The sequence below is a fragment of the Argentina silus genome (assembly GCF_951799395.1).
Source record: "Argentina silus genome assembly, chromosome: 7".
Lineage (NCBI taxonomy): Eukaryota > Metazoa > Chordata > Actinopteri > Argentiniformes > Argentinidae > Argentina > Argentina silus.
In genome coordinates this window covers 5,028,344-5,054,157 of record NC_139661.1, presented here as the reverse complement: position 1 = coordinate 5,054,157, position 25,814 = coordinate 5,028,344, and the positions used below count along the sequence as shown (strand labels likewise).

Below are 25,814 nucleotides of genomic sequence, written 5' to 3'. Positions count from 1 at the left end.
ACACACTCAATAACCCCATACGCCCCTTTAGGAAAAGGACACAAGTAGGTCAAAGGTCAAACCTGAGAGGAAAGGGGGTCGATTTGACTATAAAAGTGAATTGTTCGCTGACTGGAGAGGAGGAACAATCGGTCTTCATCGAGAGAGATGCTTGTTTGTGTTTCGCTGCATGTCGGGTGAGGAGTGCCGTACTCTTCACACTGACAACCTCGATGACGTGTGTGCCATGTGAGAGGGGTATGCAAATTCACGGTGAGATACGAAAAGCTGCGGTCGACGTGCCGGCGAATCTGAGCACAACTCTCAGCGAGTACGCCGACGAGGCGCTCAACTGACGCCACAGCTGTGCAGACGACAAACAGATAACACTTGTTGCACCCCGTGCTTCCTGTCAAAGCACTGATGAACTCCACTGCCGGCATACAGTAAAACGTCTGTTTTACATGAACCTCAACACACAAACAAGAACTAATAAAAAAAAAAGCCTGAAGTCTGAAGATTTGATTTATAACGACCGCCGTAAAAACGTTTTCTTTTTCTTCTTTTTTCTTCAAAAACAAACGCCCTGTGGTATTCACAGGCAGCTTACGTTTTATTCACCACTAGGCCGACACTATATGACATCATTCACTTTATTTGGATAATCAACTTTGTTCCAGAAAATGAAGGCCTGTATAAATGTTACTCAGTCAGTGTGTTGGTTGTTATGGGCAGCTTGTGGGTGTATAGTGACCGTAGGAGGTTGTTACCATGAACACGAAACCTCGGAGAAGAAATGTCACCACTACAATCAGGAAGTCAGCAGGGATCAAACCAAAGACCTTGTTTGTTGGTACCGGCTGCTGTTTATCGATTCGCTTTGCTCCGCTTGTACGCTTAGATCCTGACTGATTGGAGGTGAAGGGCGTCTCAAAACAGCTGGGCTTCGCTGAGATCGATTTTTTCCCGAAACAAGGAAGTGGGAGTGTAAAGGGCTATTTACTGACTCATGAACTTCAGGCAGCTAATTGAATCACATGACAATGAGAGAGCTGCGTTAAGGAGGAGGAGGAGGAAGTGTTGTGCTGTGTTGTGATATAAAAGGGACTCGTTTTGTAAATCGTTGCTAAAAGGCTTAAGAGGCCATGAAGGATACGCAGAGTGAGTTAGCCAGACAACAGCCAGTTAGGGCTTCATGGACGGCAGTGGGACCGGTGACCACATCAATTGTTGTGTTAAACAACAAGACAGCCATGGTTAACAATAAAAAAAAAAGAAAAAAAGAAAAACCACAACTAAAACGGCACATTTGAATAACCATAACTGGCCATATTGAGCCCAGTCATGAAATCCATCTTACAAACTTCGTCTAAAAAGGAGCCTTGATGTTTATGTCCAAATGTTGTTGAGAAAGAATACTAAAGTGGGAGGAGCCGAGGAGGACATGACTGGTTTTGCCTGAGCCAGGTGAAAGATTTAACTAGGCAAAAGCCATTTGCCCAGGCAGAGGGCCAAGAAGCTCAAGAGCATGTGATTACCCGAACACTGGCACACACATATTTCAGTGACACACACACACACACACACACCAGCTGTTACCTGCCTGTCTATGGGGGGGAAACTTTTTCTGATCCCCAGCAGCTGGGGAGATAGAGTCTTGGAGGGAGGCAGGTGGCTTCAGAGAGAGAGAGGCTAAAGGGCCCCTGCCCCTGCCCCTACCCCAGGCCCAGGCCAGTCTCCCCGGCGCTGCCTGCCTGCCCAGAGATGGGGGCCATATGGTCCAGGATCAGGTTCTCACTAAATCACAGCCACTGGGGCCTTTGTTGCCTGCCTCTGCCATGCCAACCCGCGGATGTAGAGCTAGAGTCCATTATTCTCCAGAGTGCCTCTGGAGGGATGATTTGTTAAGGGGCTTTGTGCCCAGCGTACCAACTTCCTGTATAAATGAGGGAGGGGGGGGAGCTAAAGAACACAAAAGGGCGCCTCGCTGTACAGGACATCGGTTCTGTTGTGGACATCAACGACGTTATCCTCGACTGACTGACTTTCAGACACTACAGTGGTACTCATTACAAACAAAGACAAACTTACTTGTGAAACACACATACACACTCGTACACAGATAAGACCCAATAACCCCGCTTGGGCTGGGCAAAGGCATCGTTGGAATTCTCATGTGACCACCACAGCACAATGCTAATGACGATGGCGAATATTATGATTGCAAAACGACAATTACGCAATCTGTGACCACCCTGCCCTGTGTTAGCCAAACCTCATAAACAAAGACACTCCACTGTCTATGACTAAAAGAAGGCAGGGATGCCTTCAGTGCAGTTCTACTAAACCACACCAAAATGATGGAAAGTCTGTGATAGACTCGTCAAATCAGCTCTGTGAATATCTCTTCGTCCGGCTGTTGTTGGACGCCCAACATCCACACAGGCCAAATTCCACTCATACCCAACCAACTGGCTAAACGCGTTTCTCGGGCCAAAACAGAACTCTGTTTGCGAGCTACTACCGCATCCAAGAGACTATTGTGTAGGGTGAGCTGAGCTTTGTTTGCCTTCCTTGTTACTTGCGCTAGCCATGATTGTGACACATCGGCTGAGCGAACAGACATCTTAACTTCTGAATAAAAACAGTTTCAGTCCGAGACTCGATGACTAAGACGGATGATGAGGAAGGAGAGAGTAATTATGACAAGAATGATATATGCTGTGACAGAACCTGTTCAACGTGATGAATCTCTAAGCGAACCACTTCTCACTTGAGCGTGATACGCTCATCAGTCAAATCTGACCTTTCCCCTGATCTAGTCCTGTACTGTGCATCGTTCAGTGTCGGTCAGTGAGTCGTGGGAGGGGAAGCATTTGAGCGTGACACAGTCAGGCGTCACTTGGCCCCAGAGGAAAAAGCCTGTCCGTTCGGCCCAGAAGAAAGGAGGATGGGGGCTGACACTGCAGCAGCCTGAAGCCTGGTCTGGGTTCTGACTGAAGGAGGCCCGTCATTACTGGGGAATTTTCCCCCCCCCATCCTGGATCCAGCATCAAGGACAATGACATCATCACCCACTGCCACCACCACCACCACTACTACTGTGGACCGCATTACAGAGCCTGACCAATTGTCAGATTCCCATTCAACCGTCACTGTCATACTTGGAGGGCTGCTAAAAAAACGGGGAGAGAGAGAAGAAAGGGAAAAAGGAGGGAGTAAAGGACAAACTGGGACACACTAGGCCAAACAAATCAAAATACGATAAGACGAAGTGCGGAAGGGAGTTTCAATGAGTTTTTAAAAAAAGGATTTAGGTTAGTAGCATTTGACATCTGTTAAGGGAGGTGAGGGGAGTGAACTGAGACGGGTGATGATGCCTTTGTGGATTCTTCTGCTCAGGCACGGGTGTGCACAGCTGTTCTCCGTCTGAAGCATGATGTCATGGATGACATTGGGCTCTGTTATTATGTCCTCCCCACCCTCTCTCCTGGGGTCTACTGAGAAACGACTCCTACTCCCACACCCCAATGCTGCCCACCGCCTAGCCTCGAATGTGAGGGAGTGAAACATCTTGGCTTCTTCAACGTATGGACTTGACGGAGGAAACTGTAAAAACTGGAGAAAAAAAGTGATTCCTATTCCTTCAGTTTTAAAAAGGAAAAAACGTCGCTTCTTATAATAATCATTTCGAGCTAGGCCTAGATATGGGGTTTCCTCATAGGGGCCCCTTTCCCCTTATGCAAACCTACACAACACAGCCCAGGAAGACAGCTGCTGCACTATGGAGGACTATGGCTGATTGACAGTACTAAGGCCTATTTAGGCTAATAATGTTCAATTAGGCACGTCAACATGGGGTTTATTCATGTGTTCAGACTAAAAGTGATCTCCCTCTTGACTTGTGACAAAATAAAATAAAGAATAGCCTTCTTACTTCTTTCTCTTCTCCTTTTTTCATGTGTGTGGGGGATCTTTCTGCCATACCATGTGACCAAGAGGAAAACTAAAAGTCAAGTATAATTTTCCAGTGGGATCGCTCTGCATGGCTCTTATCCACCAGTTTCCTTTCGTCTGCGAATCTCCTCGAGCTCCTTTTTTCCCCCCTTCTTCCTCTTCAAGTGAGCGTTATTCCATATGAATCTGCCACGGCCAAAATCCCCTGTAGTAACAGGGCGTAAACAAACTCCAACAATTGCATGACAGGTCTCAATGGTCTTAATTGTATGCGAGTTAAGTCCACTCAGACCCGAACCACAAAGTGGAAATATATAATACATCTTTATTCAATAAATATATAATACAACCGTCATTAAAACATAGAATCAGAGACAATAGCCTCGGGACAATGATTCTAGGTCTTAATCTGACACCCTGTAGTACAATGAAGGGTGGGTTTCCTCATTTCTTCCTTTGACTGCATTCTAAAGCTTTAGACCTCAAAGTGCTTTAACAGATGAAATACAGTTGGATTCATAAATGTGTTACATAACACAGACGAATGCAGAGGCCACAGCTTTTTTAATTCAAAGCTTCATATTCTAGGCCTGTTATTTTATTCATGGACACTGGAGTCAAATGAGGTGCTAATGAAGTGAAAAAATGTTGAGTTTATGCTCGACTTCATAATTACGTTGCCTGTTTGTGTTATTACACAAGTGGAATAAGGCCTTTATTACAGTTGTGTAATAACACAAACTGCTCAACTCCATTACTATGCAATTACAAAGCAATTAGGCCTACTGATGTATAACGTTATACGATATTGTTACTCGAGTAATTACAAGTTAAACTTAGTACACAGCTATTACGACCACATCATATAGGCTAAAGGATGACCAAATCTTGCAATATTATGTATTGTACAGTTTGACAATGACAATGTTATGGGGACTACTTTGGAACTGGATTTGATTCAACTTCAACCAGTCTTCAACTTATTTCCCAGTCACCAGTGGTGTGCCAGCTGCTAAAGCTAATTGCCAATAATGACTTCTACATCCTCGGTGCTTTGGAGAAAATCCTTTGAGATCTGTTATTATACAGGTTAACGCGGGGAGGACTTATCTTTCTCCAAGCTTCAGCGTTTCAGAAGAACATGCATCATTTGATGACTGTGAGACACAAGGTTACTATGAACTTGCATAACTTGAGCTGCAGCTGCCAAAATTAAGAGTGAACAAACAAAGTGTTGAAAATTGGGTTGTGTTCGTACACCAAGATCAGTTTGAGGCTCAGTACGGCTGAAATTATTATTTTATTTTCAGCTGTCTGCAACACACAGACAGACGCACACATACCCTATGATCTACCCCCTCTTGATGTGCTGAGAGAGATATACTGTATCTTTCCCACTTGCAACATCAAGGCTTTTTACTGTAGCCATCTTCAGGCTAGCAAATATCTCTTAAGAACCCTGCTTAATCTGTTTCCCCTGAGTCTTCCAAAGTTGCACTATTATGATGCTCACATATTTATCTGCGGAGAAGGTTGTCGGCCTAAAAATAGAGCAAAGCTTGCTTTTGGTGTGCAGTTGAGAGATTCTGCACTTGGTGATATCTCCCCTGACAGAACACTGAGCCGACTTGTCACTCTTCTGGAACTTTCCAGGCAGCGGATTCACTGAAGCTCTTTGATGGAAGAAAAGTGCCTTCATCTTTTCAGGTCTGATAACCCGGGTGGTAATGTTTACGGCTTTTTTACTTCAAGAAACAAAAACATCTGCTGTTTAAAACCTGTTCGGTTCAAGTCAGACTAGATGGCCTAATTGTGAAACGGATGTCAAACATAATACAGGCCTAACCGAGTGAAAACCACAAGGAAACACGTAAAATGGTTTACCACATTAAAAAAAAAAAAAGAGGAAAAAATGCTCTCGTGCACCAAACAGATGAACCCATACTACCTCAACTGTACAGTTGGGTAACTTCCTCCACGAGTAGCCTACACTTTCTCAGAAGAGACAGCAGACATGGTTCACAATTTGGCTAAGAAAGGAACCGAACTGCATTACTAAGACCGAGACCTGTCACATGTCTCTTATTGCCATAACCAAGATGCATGAATGGGATCTCCAAATCTTATGACCGGCCGTGTCACATGACACAGAGAAATACAGCCATGTTGTAAAGGCAAGTTTTGCACATGTATTCTGACAGTTAGCATTGCAATATAGGCATACATACAAAAAAAAAAAAAGCACAGTGTCTCTTTGACTGTCACACTACTAGCCTGACCACATCAGTAGTATTAAGAACGCGGTGCGGCTTAGGCCTACTCTTCCCTCTAAGTCAAGCGGAACCGTGGCGAGGAGATAAAGGAAGTTGTTATAGGTCAGGTATTTATAAACCTATAGAGGTGATGGTGGCTCTGTGCCAAATGACAGACGGGATACTGGGATGCCACAAGAATCTGGGCTGAGATGACTGTGTGGTTGCAGAGCAAGAGGGGAAACACACGCCAAGTCACCGACAAACAGACAAACAAAAGCTAACGCACAAAGTAAAGCTAACAAACGTTCTTCAGGTAGTCTGTGTGTGTGTGTACTCATGGTGATTAGTTCATATTCAACAAAGGGCTAGCCTAAGTTCTGTGAACAACTCAAAAAGCACACGCTATCAACAGTAGCCCTCTCACTTTGACAGAAGCGCTCCTTCCCAAATTCCAGAAAACGGCAGTGCATATACTGCATAACCTTCAACATATGTCAGGTGGAGTGAGGCGAATTATCAGGTTCTCAGTGAATCATACACTCAAGACTGGCACAGGTTGAACAAGATCAAGTTCAAATAGTCATGACTTCAAAAACAGCCAAGTATCCAGCTCCTTATCTCACTGGATACGTTGACAAAGTACACAACACAACCATTGCAGGACAGTTGGTATTTCCTTTCAACACAATGTAGAACAAACAAATCCTACAAGAACAAGGACTTGATGAGCCACACAAGTTCGAGTTCTTCTTCTTTTTTTTTTTAACCCTCGATGGGGGTGTCACTTTCAGTTGGCATCAAGAGCCCTGTGCACATCTGTTTCATATCACTGCGGAGTTAGAGTGGGAGAAGGTCACGCGAAAAACCTTGGTGGCTGCGTTCTATCAGCCCGGCGATGATGAGGCATCGGAGCCCCAAAGATAAAATTGTCTGGCAGAGGAGTAATGAGAATCCAGGTTGGCCTGACAATAACCATGGCAGCTCACTTAAGGACAATAAACAAACTGTTACTGTATCCATGTTGGCCTAATGGGCAGTCCCGATAGAGCAGGAGAAGCCTAGTGCATCTAGGGACACATGCCAGAAAGAGTTGTTATCCAAATAGAGCCTTGTCCTTTAGGATATCATTACTTCTTTTGGTAAAATATCTAGCTACGAGAGCATACACATACGTATTAATCCTTGGCAGGTGGCCCAGTGTGGGACGTTAGAAGCAGGCAAATGGTGCTACTCTACTTGTGCCAAATGATTCTGTTTTTTATTGGCCTTTTAGAGAAGATGAGAAAGGAGACACAAACATCAATCTCAGATTATTGTGGGGGGAGGGAAGGATGCAGGCAGCCTGCTGTTGTTGACACACTTTCACAGACTTGCTCTGAGGAAGTGATTTAAACTAAAAAATACAGGTTGTGACAGGTTCTTGTACACAACATCATGCTGGCAATCTAGAAAATAACCAATTTATCAGTATATCATCATTTCACTCTGCATTGTAATGGACAAGAAATGGGTAAGGTCAGAAGACTATCTACCCAAGTGTCATTCTACTTTATCAGAGACACGAAAGTAACAGTAACACCAATAGGGTCTATACCACCTAAAATCACTGAGCTGCGGTAACGGAAACATTTAGGGTTTTAACAGCGAAACACCACAGAAACTGGTCTGAGCTGCCGCATGGCAAAACAGACGCCAGCCTCCATTCGACTAGCACAGACTTGACTGACCTATTTTTCTCTACAGCTCAATTTTGGCGTGTACGGTAACTCCTGTCTGGTGAGTGTGAACTGCAAACAAGATGAATCCCTTCTTTCGCATGCCTCGAGAAGCTGAGGATGGCAGGGTTTTGTTGTGACCCCCCTTGCCCTTGTCCTCATTTGCAAGCTCCCTTGCCCTCCTTCTTTCAGCAACATCCATTTTCTCCTCTCTCGCTCTCTCAGGTGTACAGTATGGTGCAGCAGCACAACATAGATGGAGGAGTGCTTGAATGAAGCCAAGGCTTTGTGAGACAGAGCCAGGCGAAAGGCTAACCATATATGGTCATAATCAGTCTTATCAGTTCGGCTGGTTTTTTTAATGCTTGGACTGGAAAGGCTCTGGCTGTCTCTTTTTCCCCATTGATCTTCCCAACAGCGGTTATGGCCACTCTGAGGAACACAAGTGGCAGTGCTTCAGTTGCCTAATGGTGAGTTGTAAGGTGGGGAGAGAGGAGGTAGGGAGAAAGGGGGATGAGAGGAGGTGGGGAGAGAGGGGGATGAGAGGAGGTAGGGAGAAAGGGGGATGAGAGGAGGTGGGGAGAGAGGGGGATGAGAGGAGGTGGGGAGAGAGGGGGGATGAGAGGAGGTGGGGAGAGAGGGGGGATGAGGAGGTGGGGAGAGAGGGGGATGAGAGGAGGTGGGGAGAAAGGGGGTACTGTGGGGAAGAAAGGACATGTGAGGCCAGATCATTACATCACAAGGGGTCAGCTATGAAAAGGGGACCCCAGGCTCTCAACAACAGAGTCTGGACAAACAAGGGGAGGTTGGGGACTAGAGGGGGTAAGCTTGGCTGGACGCCACATCCCTCGGCCTTGGGAGGAGAGCTGTACTTTGTTGTTACACCAATGGCTTCTTGGGTTTAGGGAATACTATGTCCTACTGTATGTTGGGCCAAGGTTACTCTGTAGAAAAACAGCAACGAGAGAAAATGTGAAAGAAGATAAAAAAATAAAAAATAAAAAGGGACAAAGGGTACCTGAGAAAGTCGTGCTCAAGACTATTCAGACTCGAGGGTTGGGCAGGACATGAAATACCGAGAGACGAAAAGAGAAGCTAAAAAACTGTCACGAGAGGCTAACTATTCCGTGACAAGACAGAGCATTCCAAAGTCAGCTCTTCCTGAGGTCCCTCACAGTGAGGTGGAAACTCATGTGTCACCAAAGGAATTTTCCTCTGCATGTCTAATCACAATGAGAATGATTAAAACCAGTTGTTACGCATTCACAAGGTGAAAGGGTGCTTAACCAGATTGAATTACATTGTGGAAAACAAGACAGCGGGCGTGCAGTTGTGTGTCGAAATCTACTCAAAAGCCTCTGAGGACGCCGTGAGACTTGCTTTTCATAACTGTGTGTACACAGAGACACCTTCCTTTTCAATTAATCTTGTTGTTGAGCTAATAGTGTCAATGGCTTGACATGTTATTTCACTAGACAGGGACCGAGTAGCAGCCAGGAGAACAAATGACTACATCTGTGACTAGGCAGCTGAAGTGACTAGGCCTAGTCTACAAACACTCCAATAAAGGCTCTCTCTCTCTCTCTCTCTCCCTTTGTCACTCTATCTACTGTATCTCTCCCTCACTTCATAAGATGACATCCCTTCCATGGAGCTTTCCCTTGGCAGCCAACATTTTTACAGTGACCTCAACTTCAATTGTCAGGGGAGTAAAAAAACAAACAAAAAAACATCCATTCATCACTTGTGCGAGACTGGTCATCCGTTGAGTGTACAGTCATGCCCGTTGCCATCCTCAATCACTGTCAGGCAGCGGTGGTGAAGCGTGTGTTTACATCAGCCTGTAATCTGCCTAGGCCTGGTAAACAGCAGCAGATTGAAGCCTTGTTTAAAGCAAACATTTAAGATACATGTAGGCTACTCCGAGACGTCCTCAAGCCACCGTCGTGCGATAGCCTATTAATTGGCCTGCTTTGATGTTCTGAATTTGGTAAACTAGGTTAAAACCTTTCGCTCAATTATCAGACAGCACATCCAGTTGAGAGAAGTGCACCTTGACGTTCATTATGATTAGCCTAGTTAGCTGTTATGGAATATTGGCATTGGGATGTTGCCATGATCCTGCTTTATGAACTCCTCCTGGATGACTAACATGTCAACAAACCCCACTACAGGCTCTTTCAAAAAAAAAATCCAGAAAGCAGTGTCCTCACAACCAATGTCACCTTGCGGCACACAAGAGGGTACCTGAGACAAGGAGCTAGACCAGAGAGACACAGTCAAGTGGAGACAGTGAACCGTAGGTTAGGCTAACTATGCTCCTGGCTTGTCATAGAGCAGTAGTCTCACACCCTTCTCTTACGAGTCTGAACCAGAGATCATACACACACATGGGGAGGCTGGTGGAGGTCAGGCTCATTGAAACGCACAGAATGGAATAAGGAACGGTGTCAAAAAATTTGTGGACACATTCCCCTGACACACACTCTGCACAGGGCGCTCCTTTGAAGACTGATAAGGAAATCTGGGCAACTTTGAGCCGGTCAGCATTAACATTCTCCCAGCACATGCACAGTGCGTGGAGAAACAATTCTGTTTCACAGTCAAGGTCTTCGGAACAATGAAGCCATTTCCTTTAAAACATATAATTCATCCCTCTTGACAAGAAAGTTCCGACTGTTAAAAGCACAACTTCCAAAATCCTTTATACTACTGGCAACCCAAAAAATGAATGGGCGAAAGGAGACTATATTGATGGTGAATTGGTATTGGGTACATTAAGTTGTCTATATACCTGTGTAGTAAAGCTGTAATTTCCGTTGAAACAATATTGTATCACATTAGATACTGCACTAGGCCCACATTTGCACTTCATTTCAGCATGTCGTTCATATACAAAATGCTGCCGTGTGAGAGTGTCGCCGTTTCATTGACCAACCAAATCAATGCGTCCATGGCATTGGCCCCTCTCTTTTTTGGTCTTCCGAAGGCCCAAGTTCCATCCCACCCTTGGCAAAACGCCCTCCCCGAACGGGCCGTAATGAGTCGGTGGAAAATAATTCATTTGGAATAACACAAAGAGGGAATGACGGTCATATAGAGAGGCAGATACAGAAGGCCTCAATGAGCAAGCACAAAGAAAACAACCCTCTACCACGGGACCGAGGGCTGCGTCGTACCAGCATTCTTTATAGGGTGCTAGAACAAGACAACAAAGGGACACAATCCGCCCATTCATCGCCAGTACAGTATGCAAATAATGTAGATGGGATGCATTTTTCCCCACAGTCTCTGCAGAGAAAAGGGAAAATCAAATGGGTCATAGAATTAACATGAGCAAGTGAAGGCTGCAACATGCATAATGATGAACACCCCCATAATCAACAAGCCAGAACTCCTGACTGAGCCTGTTTCGAAGAATTTATTCACATTTTCAATGCTGTATCGGTTCATACCGAGTGTACAATACCGCACTGTCAGGTCTTAGCTAGGCTCTTAAAAGAACAGTAAAAGCATTCAGTGGCAGCTAATGTTTACACTACTCCTCACAAACCTCAAAATGACAGTATCTATTCAATATATCTGCCTGTCATCGCCCTTGGATTAACTAGCCTACAACTCTAGTTCCTGGTTTACATCATTCAAAGTAATACAGTTCATCCTTTGCTAACAATATTAGCAAATGAAAGTTTTTACACCTCAAGCTCCCTTCCAACAAGAATATTTAGTATAATACTGATGATAACAAGTCAATTTCAAACATATTTGCTTTGATAACTCCATAGTAATAGTTACCAATAACACCACATTAAACTAAGCCGTTAAAGACATATGGAAAAGCCAAGTGTTTACTGTGAACACAAGTAGCTGTGAGCATGGAAACCGTGTTTGCAATTCTACTGTTTACATGATCTTCTGTAGCTTTGCTTGGTCAGAGCATATCTCTGCAGCCGAGCTACACAATCTCACAACACTCTTATCTCTCAAAACCCTTCTGGTTCAAATTACAAAACCTGATTAGCAACAACAGAATGTGTTAACTGTTTTTCCTCAACACCATAGACAATAAACTGAGTGTGTATCCACAGACTCAGGATTTAGCTGACAGCACAGCAAATAATGTAAATCATGTGGGGTCAGCGTGTTCGGTGAAACTTTGTTTTTCTGCAGACTCACTTTTCCTCAAATGCATCAAAAATCATACACCAAAACAGAGCTTCAGCCCTTCCATTGATGCTTAGCTCTTCATGGCTTGCCTTTTATGGTTGTCAATTTACACTTTAAATGATATTGAACTCTGCAGATTCTAAGCATTATTTTCAAATAAGGTAACAAAAGGTGATTTAAAAAAAAAAAAACAAAGCTGGGATTCTGGGGACCAAAGATGCTCAGACATAAAGGTGTCTTTGGATAAGCTGGTGCAGTACTGAGTTATACCTCACTGCGTGGCTGGTAACTCTAAGTGCAGATAAGAACCTGACCAGACGTTACGTGACAGACCGGGAAAAGCAGTGAGTTTGTTTCCGAGAAGTCGCTAGGACGTAAATATAGGCTGTTTGTCATGTACACAAACACACAGAGTGGCCATGTGCATAATTATGCACTTGCCATGGCCCCTCACCATTTGCCTGACGGCCAGAAATGTTGAAGCCAGCCCTGTTAAATAAGCAAGCAGTCTGCTTGTCTGATTAGTAGCTTAAAGGGAAGAGAGGACCAGTCAGTTTATGTAACTAACGGATCGATTTTCTCATACCTGCTTAAAGACAGTCTAGTACCAAAACAAACCTAGCCTGAGGGGCTTGGCTCCTGAAAGGAACTTCTCTCTGTCTGCTACATTAAACAAACAAAACAAAAAAAACTGAGCAATAGTTGGCCAAGGGTGACTTGCATACAGATGCATCCTGCAGCTAAACCTATCTTCTAATTTCTGTATCCTTCTCTGAGACAGCTTTGGACTTCATCAGAAACCACAGTGGGTACTAGTACAGCACTGAAGAGGGAAATGACAGAGTTCCTGCTCAACACTAGATTAGACCTACTCTGCAGGTCTGTGACGAAAAACAAAGCTCACTCAGCAAATATGGCTGTTGATTACTGGTATCACGTAAGCGACATACATTACGCTTCCTCTATTTCTGTCGTAGATTGTCTTAACAACAAACATTATTTGCTGCTTTTACATGTCAAATTGCTTTGTAATGGAGCTTAACTACAGTGTAACAACATGTTAACACAATGTAATAAGTGTTATTACAGAGGTACAGGGGCAACTTACTGTAAATTACTGTAAGTTACAAGTAAACCACATTATCTAAAAGGGTCTCTGAAAAGGAGGAGTGGTGGAAAGTTCATAAGCTGTCATCATAGGGAGCTTAGGTGCTTGACAATTCTTCAGACGACTTCCATCTCTCCTCCCGGGCAGCCTACTACATTCTCTCTCTGTCGAGCTTTGAGGCTTTGAGGGAATCTCATGCTTTTCATTAGACTGCCACAGCTGCTGACTAACGGTTGAATAAGGAGGAGGAGGAGGAGGAGGAGGACGAGCCTCTGGGAAACATCCCATGATTCATTGAGTACCCTGAGAGAGCAAAGTCACACAAGCGACCCACTGACAGACGCTGCCAGGCTGCCGGATCGCCGGCCGGGACGACCAGACCGTGCATACAGATGAGTGTCTCTGTCCTTGCCTCGTGCCCTCAGATGAACGGTGATAGGGTGCCAGTGAAAAGTATGTGTCCCCGTGTGTGTGTTTTGGGGGACATACAGCCTAAGGCCAGCCGTCCTTAACTTGACATACTGAGATGGGCAGAAGCGGAAACCTCCCTTCATGCTCTTAATGGAGATCTCCACCAGTCACATCACATGATTAGTCTACATTGTGACATCGGCTCATGACCTCTCCTGTGAAGAGTGGCGTTTTTGTCTTGTAGGATCATTTCTGCTTCGCTGTGCAGTGGCGCATTGATTGGGCTAGGTTGCGTAACCTAACTGGAATACTTTTTCAATCATGTCATTTGTGTGCAAAGAGTTGAGGAGGGTGCCTTAATCTTTATCCTGCTTAAATTGCATCCGGATAAGTGTCTAGGCCGATATGAGACAGGACATGACACAAAGGAAGTTGTGTAATGTTGAATTTGTCCTGCACTGTAGGCAGGGAGAACATCTTCATTCAGATACGCTTCTAAAACAACCTCTACAATAAAAAAAAAAATCTATCATAATGTGACACTAACTGGGCTTGAATGGTAAAATGTATGACAGTTCAGTGGAACGCGTTCAGATTTTGCGCTCAGGGGAAAACAACGACAAAGAAAACATTCATCTCAAATGTCTGCATGCTTTTACACTTCCTCATTTTGTCTCCACTTCTCCAACTGTTCGTGGTGGGCAGGATACTTCCAGATTTAGTCGTTAAGGCTACTTTAGGGTAATCTTAAGATTCTTAATTGGGCACATATGGCACTGTTGAAACACGCATTATTATATGTTTTATATAATACATATATTATGTATTATCAAGCTATTGAAAGGTGATCTGGTAGGATACCTGTTGCATTCTATGCAAATTCATAACATACAGTAACACTGCCATCCACAGCTGTTGTTTCGAAATCAAATGTGGTCGAGCCAGTTAGTCAGTAACTTGTCGAGGGAGGTTTTGGACCCCTGTAGGCTGAGAAGAGTATAAACTGCTGACTCCAAACAAAATTGGGAGGTCGTGTTCCATTCTAAAGTGAAATGAGGACTGAGGAGAAAGAAAGGCGGGGCTTTGAGTGAGAGAATACAGATGTGTTATAGTATACAAGTGCAGAAAGTGCCTTCTTAAATAGGCTAAAGGTCAAGAGTATTGGTTCGATGACTGGACATCAGGCTTTGAATTGGAGGTAAAGGGTCAAATGTGTGGGTGGCAACATCTCTAGGGCAAATAGTGAATTAATGCAGAGCTGGAAACTAGTGCAATGAAGTCAGTCAGTGTCAGAAACGAAGCATAGAAGTTAATAGAGGAAAGGAGAAAACAAGAACTAGAGAAAACGAGAGAAGAGGGCAGGAAAAGAGAAGTTGAGCAGTATCAGTTGTTCTGGTTTGGGGGACTGCTGCTGGGGCAAGAACTCATTCAATCATTTCCATTTTAGCAATCCCCTGTTCTGTAGTGGAATCATCTCCCACCTCAACTTAAAGAAAGGGCAATGTTCCAGACTTAGACTTATATGGACATGAACCATGGTATGCTTATAGCCCCCTCAAAGATCCTTACATTTATTGACACAGGGGGACTGGACCATTACAAGCTGGAGGGCACTCCTCCTAGCGCTGCAGTTGAAGCAGTTTCTATGTTATCTCAGACATATCACTGAATCCCAAATGGCCTAGTAAAAGTTTCTAACTTCTGAAATTGGCCTATTTCAAACACTCTTCTCCAGTTAATTCCCTGGGAAATGGACAGATGCTTACAGTTAGTCTAAATCCCCTTAGGCAAAACGGATAGTTGGACGTACATCAACAACGGCACCCAACCCCCCTTACTGGAAAAATAACAACGTGTTGTCTACGAGTGTGAATAGCATGCATACAGACAATGTTTTGAGGTGTTACTGTACAATGTATGACACAATGCACAGACATAGTTACCTTCTGCTATCAGCTCTTCCACGGTGACCTGATATCGGCCGACAGCGAACACTTTCCCGAAGTAGTTACTAACTCCGGAGCTGGAGCCGGAGCTGGATCCACCTCCCAGTCCCCCGCTCTCCGACTTTGGCATACGGGAGAACTTCTTCATATTTGCTTTCGAGACTGAACTCCGAACACAGTCTTTGAGGCAGCTACAGTCAAAATCGAACTGAAATCTATTCTTTCAACGTCCCCTATCTACTTATCCCAAATCTCCTCTTGTCCTGCATACTCTGCCTTTTGAGTTCTTCTGGAGGACTACTTGCGCTTAAATGTCATGACAGAGGAGGCAACCAGGCGCAATAGCAGAGTAAATGTGACTCTGTCAAGACCTCTTCAGCTCTTCTCACAGACAGGCCAGCTGACGTTATCTCGCAAAGCTGACAGCTTCCTCTTGGCGTTGACTGCAAACTTGATTATTGGCTTGATTTGACGTTTTAATGAGATAACGTTACAGTGGCTACACGCTGCTTATTCAAATGTAATGGTATTAGCTAGCTAGCTACTGCTGTGTGTGGCTAGCATGCGTTCGAGAAGGCGTTGCACCCAGATTAGTGGTTGCAGCCTCCAGTATCTGCAGACAGTCGCAGACGCTTCAACAATGAGTGCTTGAAGGCAAAAAAACAAGCACAACAATGCAGATGGCACACTATCCGGTGTTCAGATCACGACGTTGCTGCTTCGTCTCGCCCTTTTAGGTCGCGGACAAACAATCCAACGGTATCAACCGATAGCTAGTCGAGGGAACACCCCCCTTTTTCTCCGCGACTTCTCCACTCTCTCCCCCCCCTCCTCCTCCTCCTCCTCCTCCTTCCCTCCCTCTCTCTCTCGCGTTGGGAGTCAGCTAGCTTGCGAGCTGGGTTAGCTTGATCGCTAACTGGCTTCTCTGGCCGAAATAGCCGTTAGCTAGCCCACAGTGCAGGTAGGTAGCTAGCTGGCCACAGCCGACTATAAAATGAGAAAGAAACATCCACACGCTGCTGAACCAGAGATCCTGTCTGTTCGGTTCGTTTCTTTTCGACGCGTGTCTGTAAACTTCGAACCCAACGCTTCGAACTCTCTCTCTCTCTCTCTCTCTTTCTCTCTCTGTCTATCTCTCTCTCTCCCGTGACTCCCAGCACAAATAAGTGGGTGGTTTGTTATTACCCAATCACACTGACAACCTAACCCAGCTTTGTCCGTCCCTTCCTATTGTTATGATTGGTGTAAGGAGCGCACCAGCAGACAGTGCTCTTCTCTGATGGGGTGGCGTGAATGACAGTCTGCTTGTCTTACCTTATTCCAGATAGGTTGAGGAATAACACAAAACAGCTTCTTAAGAACGAGCCCATGTGGGATTGGTTGTAGAGCCTTATGATCATGTTTTTTTGTATTATTTGCTCGACAAGAGTGATCCACATAATTCATTGAGAAATATGTGCTGCCTGCATTGGTTATAGCCCGTTTTTATTAAAATATGCATTTCATAAATGTCATTTTCTAATCTTCATTATGTGTCCATAATATGTTTGTAGCCTCATTATCATGATCAAGTCATGTAGCTTTTACATTACATGTGTACATACAGTACGACTACAGTTTCAAATAGATGCTCTGCTTAATAAGACCAAAACACATGAGAGAGGGGATTTTCCTGAGTTACTGAGCTCATTGTTATGAGGAAGTGGCATGTGACATGTGAGTTATGACAACAGATTACATCATGTTCAATATCAGTTATTATAATAGATTACTTCATGTTCAGTATAGTAATGTAATTACTTTGGATCTCATTATGTACATTTGCAGAACCACAGGAAACAAATTTGTCTACCAATTCCTATACCAACACGTACCTTTCGCAATAATTCATTTTAGATCTATTTCATCTTAATTCTGTCAAATTCATACACATTGTCGCTCCAATGTATAGGATTGGTTGTTAATTGTCTCAATGTTTAGAGGCATTTTGATCAGTTATTATCATAACGTGCTACTTGGTCACTGGGTAATGAGAAGGCATGGCAGATAGAGATTACATAAGAGACAGGGAGGGTCACATGACTGAACCCCATGTCTGGACAGATATATCCTGTTCCACCCCCGGCCCACATACATATGGGTTTACAGGAGGGTCTGTTATCGCAGTTATTGTTGCTCCTTCTGGGACTACATACTGCCACCTGTTGGTGTTTTTCTACCGCCATCAATAATGAAACATAAGATGCCTAAGTATGTTTATGTTACGGCCTCCTGAGACAACAATCTAGCCCCGAGAAATTGTGTTATTTTGTTGCAATAAAGGAAATCAATATCCAGAATGGATTTAAAAAAAAATACTGTTTGTCTTGGATGTTTCTGTTTCTGTTTCATTCTGTCTAGGTTGATCAGTTCAACTTCAATGACATTAACTATGACAACGTGAATGCAGGTATTTAATTTTAATGGCTTGTACAGGGCTCATGCAAAATATAGCAAAGCACTAGGGGAATATGGATACAAGAACAATTGTGTCATCCTTGCTCAAGGGACCTCAGTCTATGCAAGAGACATCCCACCCCCCTCATCGACACACACACACACACACACACACACACACACACACACACACACACACACAGATGTGACAGCGAGTTGTGTTGTGTGTGAATAAAGATGTAGGTTGGCAGGTTTCTCTCTCCCCTCCCTTCTGAGCAGAGAGGAGAGGGAGAGGAGTGAAGGACTCTGGGTGATTATATGGGTTTAATGATGATCTGTCCTTGCCTTCAGGCCCTCCTCCACCTCAATAAGCAGTGACTGACTACTCTCTCTGCCTCTCATCAATAGAGGCTCCGCAGCACACAAGCTTGCTAACTCTCTCATCTGCCTGTTAACAGTGTGCTTCTATAATAGGACCTTTGGAAAAATCGAAGTAGCCTACTAAGAGTCTAACAGTCGCATACAGTAAGAATGGAAAGGAATTCAGAATGACTATCATTTCAGTCTAACAATCTAAGACAAGGAGTACATGGATTTGGGTCTCGTTTTGTTAATGAAACACCAGTGTCTGCAGGCATGACAGAGGATTCTGTGAGGATAAATAACTGTATATCTAAATGATTTGGAGGATTCAGCTCATTGAAGTTATCAATTATACAAACTCATTCACTATCTGGCTGAGGGATCCTCACTGTCATGCCAGTTGACAATTGTTATTGTGGTTTTAAAACCAACAAAATGACAACCTATAATATAATAATCATCTTTTCCCCCTCTACAATATTGCAAGACCACACAGCACATTATTTTATTATATCAAATTTAGCTTGCAATGTTGGCCAAAGCGGTGGATATGGCATGCCGTCCCTTGTAATGAATGAGGTAACCTTCCATTATTAAAGTAAAAATTCCATCATCCTTTTTCACTTTGCTTCTACAAGTCTGCAGGCAACATTTGGAATATCAATAAAGAAACTGCTTTGGACAGACATTTCCTGTTGGCAGCTACCACTACCTTCAGGCAGTCCTTGTGTTTTGCCTAGTGTTTTCACTCTCCGTAATCATGATATTTTCATCGAAATTAATCTAACATCTATGATTACAGTTAAAGTATGAGAGCTAGATTTGACTGTTTGTTGGGAAAGCATTGTATGGAAAAGGTGAAAGGGACACATTCTATCTATAATGTCCTGTCTTGTCCTATTGTAGGCTAGGACTCACATCTCTGGCTACTTTGAGATCATACAAGTAAAAGAGATTCTCATGTGATTCTGATGTGCTTTATGTAGAATAGGCCTATGTTTTTAAATAATCAAATGCACACCACAAAACAAATATTTTATATATTACATATTTAATAACAATGTGCCTAGCTATTTTCTCTTAGATGAGCTATTCATCCTTCAGATACACCCACTGCTGTGAGCCAGCTTGTGCATCGTTTGGGTCTCTTTCTCTCCCCATCTCAGACAAGGCCATGCAGCATCATTAAACCCAAGGCCCCAGCAAATGAGCTCCATTGATTGTTCTACCTGCACTCCACTAATGGCCGAATTAGATCCATCTCTGTGTTGTTCATTATTTTTCGCTTGCAATTACTATCTATTAGCAGCATAGGGGGTAGTTGAAGGACACAAACGAAAAGTCCTCAACTCCCTGAGTCATGCTTGATTCGCAGATTTAGTTTTCACAATAATGAAAGCAATAGTTAGGGGGAAACCCCCCACCTTGAGCTTTAAGCCAGATCGTGTTGCTTTCACACATGCAGACTAGATGCAAATCTGTGAAAAGTGGAACTCGGTAAAGCATCTTGGAGTACTGTAATCAAGACTAGTTCATGTTACTACTACTGGCTGTGTTGACAAGGACCCTGGGGATGATCATTTGTCACAGCCTAGATAATAAGCATGCAGTCATTGTAGGACATCGCCACCTGCTGGGCATGAAATGAAGTATCTAATACTGGTTGGAATAAAGATGAACTCCATTGAAAAATCACATTGAATGAAACTAACATCAGCTCAGGTAGTTATTTTTTTTAATGCTGTAAGTTACAATTGCATAGAAAGTGGCATTAAAAACAGCATATTGTTGTTTCTAAACACAGTAAAAAATATGGTACTCTAAGGGCTTTGGCTCCATTGCAACACACAATGCAGTACATACCACTGTCAGATAAGCTTTCATCCTACTCCATCAAATGCCATCCTTTCTGACTGGATATTAAAACGAAAAATTACGATTTGATATCAGGTTTGCTCCTCTATGTTAAATATGACAGGGTGATACATGAGAATGACATTAGGTCAGGTGGTACTTCATATCATCAAGGGCTGAGATGTCCTGCGATGTGTCCTTCCCATCATTCATTCACTCATGCATCATCCCCTCCACAGAGGTTAATCAGAACCTTTTGATCGTGCCCGTGGGTGTCAGACTGGAAAGAGAGACAAACACACAAGTCTGGACACAAAACACTTAACAGTTCTCACTCGCAAGCTAACATCGCTAAGCTACCTTGACTGTATATGTCTGCATGATGTGCAGTACCATTTCATAATAATGTTAAGACAATCATGTAAGTAGAAATTCTAAGAAGCCCTTTGTTTTGAAAGTGTAAAGCAGTGCAGATACTGTAAAGGATGAGTAGTGTTGATAGGAAGAGGCACTGTACATAACAGCATATTTATATATATATATATATATAATGATTGAGAGAGCAGAGATTGGTACGCTGAAAGCATTGAGCAGGGCAGTGAGTCTAGAAGTCTCTTCTAGGTGGCAGCATTGAGTTAGTTGTGACTCTTCTGGATTGTAGCTATAGGATTAGTCATCCCCTCCACAGATCTCCTTCAGACAGTCCCCGTAGCTGTCCGACACATCAGACTAGAGACAGAGGGAGGAAGACAACACCACCTGTCACTCACACCAGGGAGGACACACCCACCAAACTCAGCTCCTCCCACTCTGCAATTGGTAAATGCTGCGTTCATGTGAACTCGGAAACTTGAAATTTTAACTTGGAAGTTAAAATGAAAGCACATTATTTGCATAGAGCTTCCTATTGGTTGATTCGGATACTCTCCGAGTAGGAAACTGTGGCATTGTTCTTCTAGAACAGATTTTTCCGAGCGCACTATGAACTCAGCATTGGTGCAGGGGAGCCCAACTCCGGTCCTAAGGGACTACATACAGTGTCGGCAACCTTTGAACCTTGCCCTTTTCATCAGGGACTGAACTGAACTCTATTGTCAATTGATCAATAAAGCACCAGGACAAAGGGAAAGGGAAAGGGTTAGCCACTGTAGCCGTAGAGGACGGGAGTTGTGCATCCCTTAACTAGGGGGGACAGTGGTCAGTGTCCATGTCTAATTACAAAACCCCCAAAGAAGAAAATCTAATATAGCATTGTATGACAGGAAAAGGTGGCAACAACACTTATTAAATACGATTACAGAATTCGATTCACAAGAGGAAATTAGTGAGTGTGTTGGCCCCCTTTCATTTCATACATTGCCTGGGTTGTGTTTAATGACTATCATCTTAAAGCTGTCATTTTGTCAGTGAGCAGATAGGAGTAAGAAAACAGGGACAATAAAGGTCTTTACACACTACAGGGCCAACTCGGACCATACTGTGCTGGCTCAGATATTTTCCTTTCACATGACCCTTTTCAGGACTGTTTCAGTAACTAGGATGAGTAACCAGGCCAGCCCAGTACAGCTCAGCTCGGCTCAGCTCAGTTCAGTTCAGTTCAGTTTGGCTCTGTAGTGTGAATTAGGGTTAATTTGACTGATCAGAGCCTTGCACTGTGTAATGGTAGTGTTGACGATGGCATCAGGGGTTCTCACCTCGATGGCAGAGTGCAGTGAATAGCTGTACAGCTTCTTGAACTCAGCCCTGATGTCCAGCATGTCAGTCTCTGACCGGCTGACCATGATGCGGTTTAGGGTATTCTCGTCTGTTCCTGCTCCCTACAAGGAGGTGTGACCACACCAGACACTCTGGTGAATGAAACTCTATGGGCTGGTTTCCCAGTTACAGGTTAAGCGATTGTCCTGGACTAAATGACTCTTTTAATGGAAATTCAGTGGAACATGCAGTGCCTTGAGGATAATGCCTTATGCCTTGAGGATAAACTTTGAATTGCATGTTGATAATGTAGGTCAGGTAGTCAATCATTTCTTTACTACTCCTTGCTAATTGTTCAACATTCCATAAGACATACTTTTAATTCTAATGCAGCTAAATGTGTTACAGCGACTGTCAATTCTGAAATATTCGTCACCTGCTGAGGTGAGTGATGGGATGCTTACCTTCATGCTTTCACAGAGGCGTTCAGCTAGGTATGCTGGGACATTCTTCACACATTTCACTAGGGAGGGAGAGTAATGTTGTAATAAGTCAACATGTGGTACTACTAGTGGTAGTTATAGTGGAGCAGCAGTACACTGACATAGTAAGTTATGCAAATTGTCCTGAAACACATCATAAACATCATAGCATGTTGTATGGTAGATGATTAGTACAATTGTGAGGGCATCATAAGCAAACACAAATACTGAATACATGAGCACAAATAATGAACGGCAATCACTAAGCTATTTTACCAATAGCCACAAGTAACTCCTCCAGCACCCCAGACATCTCTCCCTCGATGCTCTCCTGAAGGGTCTTCCCACTGATGTTCTTGTATTCCACCAGAGCTACAGAACAGAGAGCACACTAGATATCAGCAAATGCCTACATCTACCTTTGCCTATACTGCATGTACTGTAATATACAGTATAGTAAATAGCCAGCCATGTACAGGAACATTTGCATTACTTTGTCTTAGCTGAGGTATGCTTCTTTGGCACAGGACGTCAATGAACTTGGACTCATCAGTCCCCCACTTCTTCTCGCCGGCGTTGTACAAAGTCTGGTAGGGAAATTACAGAAATACAAATTCAAACAATGTGTATGACATTAGCATACAGTACACACCATTGAGAAACCATTAAATAACGACACCCCCAGGTTTTCACTGAAATAATAAAGTCAGTGTGAATGCGTCATTACTGTGGAATCATTTAAGAAACATGAAGGCATATCCCCGGCAAGGTAAGTCAGCATTGGGAGCCACCTAACTCACTGTACCTTAGCATCCTCTTTGGCCTTATTTGCATCCACACTGGTGCTCTCATCCCGATTGCCCTGAAGGAATACAAACCAGATATGACACAGGCCCAATCTATGGGCTAAAACCACCAATGACACTTTGTTTCGATTGGCTCACAGTACATTCAGGACTGAATTTGATTGGCTTCTGGTTTGGTAACTGTATAAGATAAGATCTCTCAAACGTACTTCAGCCAATAGAAGAATAGCAGTGGAGAAATCTGAGGAAAGTTCTTTCTTGAGGTCAAGGGTCAACTTCCTTTCATTCTCTGAGATAGAAAAACACACAACTTTTGAATGATACAGGATCAAACAATACTACATTACATTTAGTCATCATTACTACATTATGCCATCATTGACTTGTGACTTAACCTGAATGAATGATGAACACTATTGATAAGAACAGGGATGAGATATGTCATTATCAGGTTTTACCTTCCAAATAGGCATCAGACAGGGCTTTAATTTGTTTATTGGATCTTGAGGTGAAGATTTCTATCAAGGCGCTGTCATTACAGCCAACACCCTGCAATTCAACACAATTTCATATAAAATCCAAACGATTCCTGTATTATTAAATAATACTTAAGATCATAGAAATAACGTAGAAATATTTAAGATCACCACATCAAACATTCTGTACCATATTAATGAGGGACCACATATCATGACATACAATGAAATAAACCAAATAAAATGCTTCAGATAAATCAGAGCTAACTCACTTTCATAGCTTTTGTCACCTCCTGACAGTCGTACACATCAAAAGGCGTGGCCAACGCTACCAGTAGGTCTTCAAAGTGGCCGCATGTGTCTCCTTTCAGGTCCTCCACCAAAGTCTAGAGTAAACACCGCAGCGGGCGGTGATGCAGGCAGGCGGGCGGGTAGGCAAGCAGGTGGGCACACACGCACATAGGCACACACATACACACACAAGCAACCAAGATTAAATACAGGAAATAAAGCATACACTAATGACAGATAAACAGCATTAAGCACACAGTAAGTAAGCACACAGTAAGTATAGGGTATAGTAACACAGTAAATATAGGGTAACACAGGGAGAGTTCATTATAATCACACTCTAAGGTGGCAATTATTGTGATATTGCACAGTAAAAAGAATAACAGAGACACAGAGAGAGAGAGAGAGAAAGAGAGAGAGAGAAAGAGAGAGAGACAGAGACAGAGAGACAGACAGTTCTTACCCTGCCAGTGGCTTCATGGTAAGCTTTACAGATAAGTTGACGCTGACCACAACTCCTATGGGTTAGAATGTCAATCAAGGTCTTCTCTGTTGTGCCTGGAGACAAAACAAGGACTTGTTGGCTATAAAATACCCAGTCTACAGTCTAACAGCTGATTTCACATACGTAATAACAAACCACATCCCACTACTGTGACATCAGGACACATAGGGAAAATGCATATTCCATGGCACAGTATAGTTTCTGAGAATCTTCTGAGAATCAGGAGTTGAGTTGGTTAATAATCTCCATTACCTAATCCTTCTATGGCCTTTCGAAGAGCCACTGCATCATCCTTTGCATTGAAGTCTGCCCTGGGCTTGATGCTACCTCTCTCATTTGTCTGAGGACCAAACAAATAAGGTCAAGATCATATTTTGCAGGGAAATTCAGACTTCCAATCATTGTGAAGGATACAATCATTACCGTTGCTGTGAAAGAGGTTGGTGAGTCCATAAGACTGTCCAAGTCATCCTGGAATACAAAGGTACAAATCAGGGAGAGTGAATCAAAGAATTGTAGAAAATATAACTACAAGAAAATATATTGCAAGCATCATACAGTACCACCTCACCCATAAAGTCGTCATGTCAACGGTGAATTCGGTCGGTCCGTATCTAAGGCCACAGAGGATGAGGAAGAACAGACACTGTGAAGACAAGCGTCTGAATTTAATTGATCTGCGACGCCCAACGTAAATAATCCTCGTCGACGGACGCAACAGACTTTGCCGTGGGTTTGAAGTACAAAGTTATTGAGCAATGGAAAATAATAGGTAGGCTAATCATATATTTGTATATATAGCATGTATATGGCACACGAGAGAATATATGTTATCAAAGTGTAGAGGCATGTTAACAAAATATTTTGTAATCAAAACAGTGGCCGCGCACGTCAGGTGGATAGGTACGGCTGTTTCCACTGACTTGACTTCTTTTGCCCTTTTCCTGTTATGTCAATACGAAATTCCCCTAACAGTAGTCTAATAAATTCTAAAAAACGATAAACTGTATAAGACATAAGCAAATATTGTAATACAAACTGTACGCCGGGGACTTACCTGAATGTAGCTATCACTTCAGGAAGATGATGCAGGAGAAAACTTCCACGTATTACCACACCTTCGTATGCACAATGAGGATGTGATGTCATCCCTTGAGAACAAAAGCTTACTTGAACATTTCATATTGGCCGACTGTGTAGTACGGATCTACTACCTGAACATTTAATATTGGCCTACTGTGTAGTACGGATCTATTACCTGAACATTTCATATTGGCCTACTGTGTAGTACGGATCTATCTTTATGTCAAACATCTTCAAGTGGCCTATGCATTTGATGACATTTTTTTTATGAATCCTCAAAAAGCC

The 25,814-nt window shown here is 43.3% G+C and overlaps 2 protein-coding genes across 5 annotated transcripts in view; both read right to left on the bottom strand.

Moving 5' to 3' along the window:
- The window catches only part of bmp2k (BMP2 inducible kinase), a 40,962-nt gene extending 24,622 nt beyond the window's left edge, over positions 1-16,340 (bottom strand). For both annotated transcript variants that reach the window (XM_083673643.1, XM_083673644.1), the window contains exon 1: positions 15,536-16,340. In XM_083673643.1, coding sequence (XP_083529769.1) covers positions 15,536-15,686 — 151 coding nt within the window. In that variant the 5' untranslated portion in view covers positions 15,687-16,340. The remainder of the gene's footprint in view (positions 1-15,535) is intronic.
- Positions 16,341-20,055: 3,715 nt separating this feature from the next.
- On the bottom strand, positions 20,056-25,571 carry anxa3a (annexin A3a). 3 transcript variants are annotated; one of them, XM_083673701.1, is made up of 14 exons: positions 25,504-25,571; positions 25,018-25,092; positions 24,870-24,917; positions 24,699-24,786; positions 24,405-24,499; positions 23,923-24,036; positions 23,633-23,723; positions 23,384-23,463; positions 23,174-23,230; positions 22,862-22,955; positions 22,645-22,740; positions 22,351-22,409; positions 21,886-22,008; positions 20,056-20,920 (listed from the first exon to the last, which is right to left on the bottom strand). In XM_083673701.1, the coding sequence occupies exons 2-14, from the start codon at positions 25,030-25,032 to the stop codon at positions 20,861-20,863; spliced, it is 1,020 nt and encodes a 339-aa protein (XP_083529827.1). In that variant the 5' UTR covers positions 25,033-25,092; positions 25,504-25,571; the 3' UTR covers positions 20,056-20,860. The 3 variants fall into 3 exon arrangements, with proteins under 3 accessions (XP_083529827.1, XP_083529825.1, XP_083529826.1); XM_083673699.1 differs by having other exon boundaries at positions 20,056-20,471; XM_083673700.1 differs by having other exon boundaries at positions 20,056-20,471; positions 25,018-25,060; positions 25,504-25,562.
- Between the last annotated feature and the right edge of the window lie 243 nt (positions 25,572-25,814).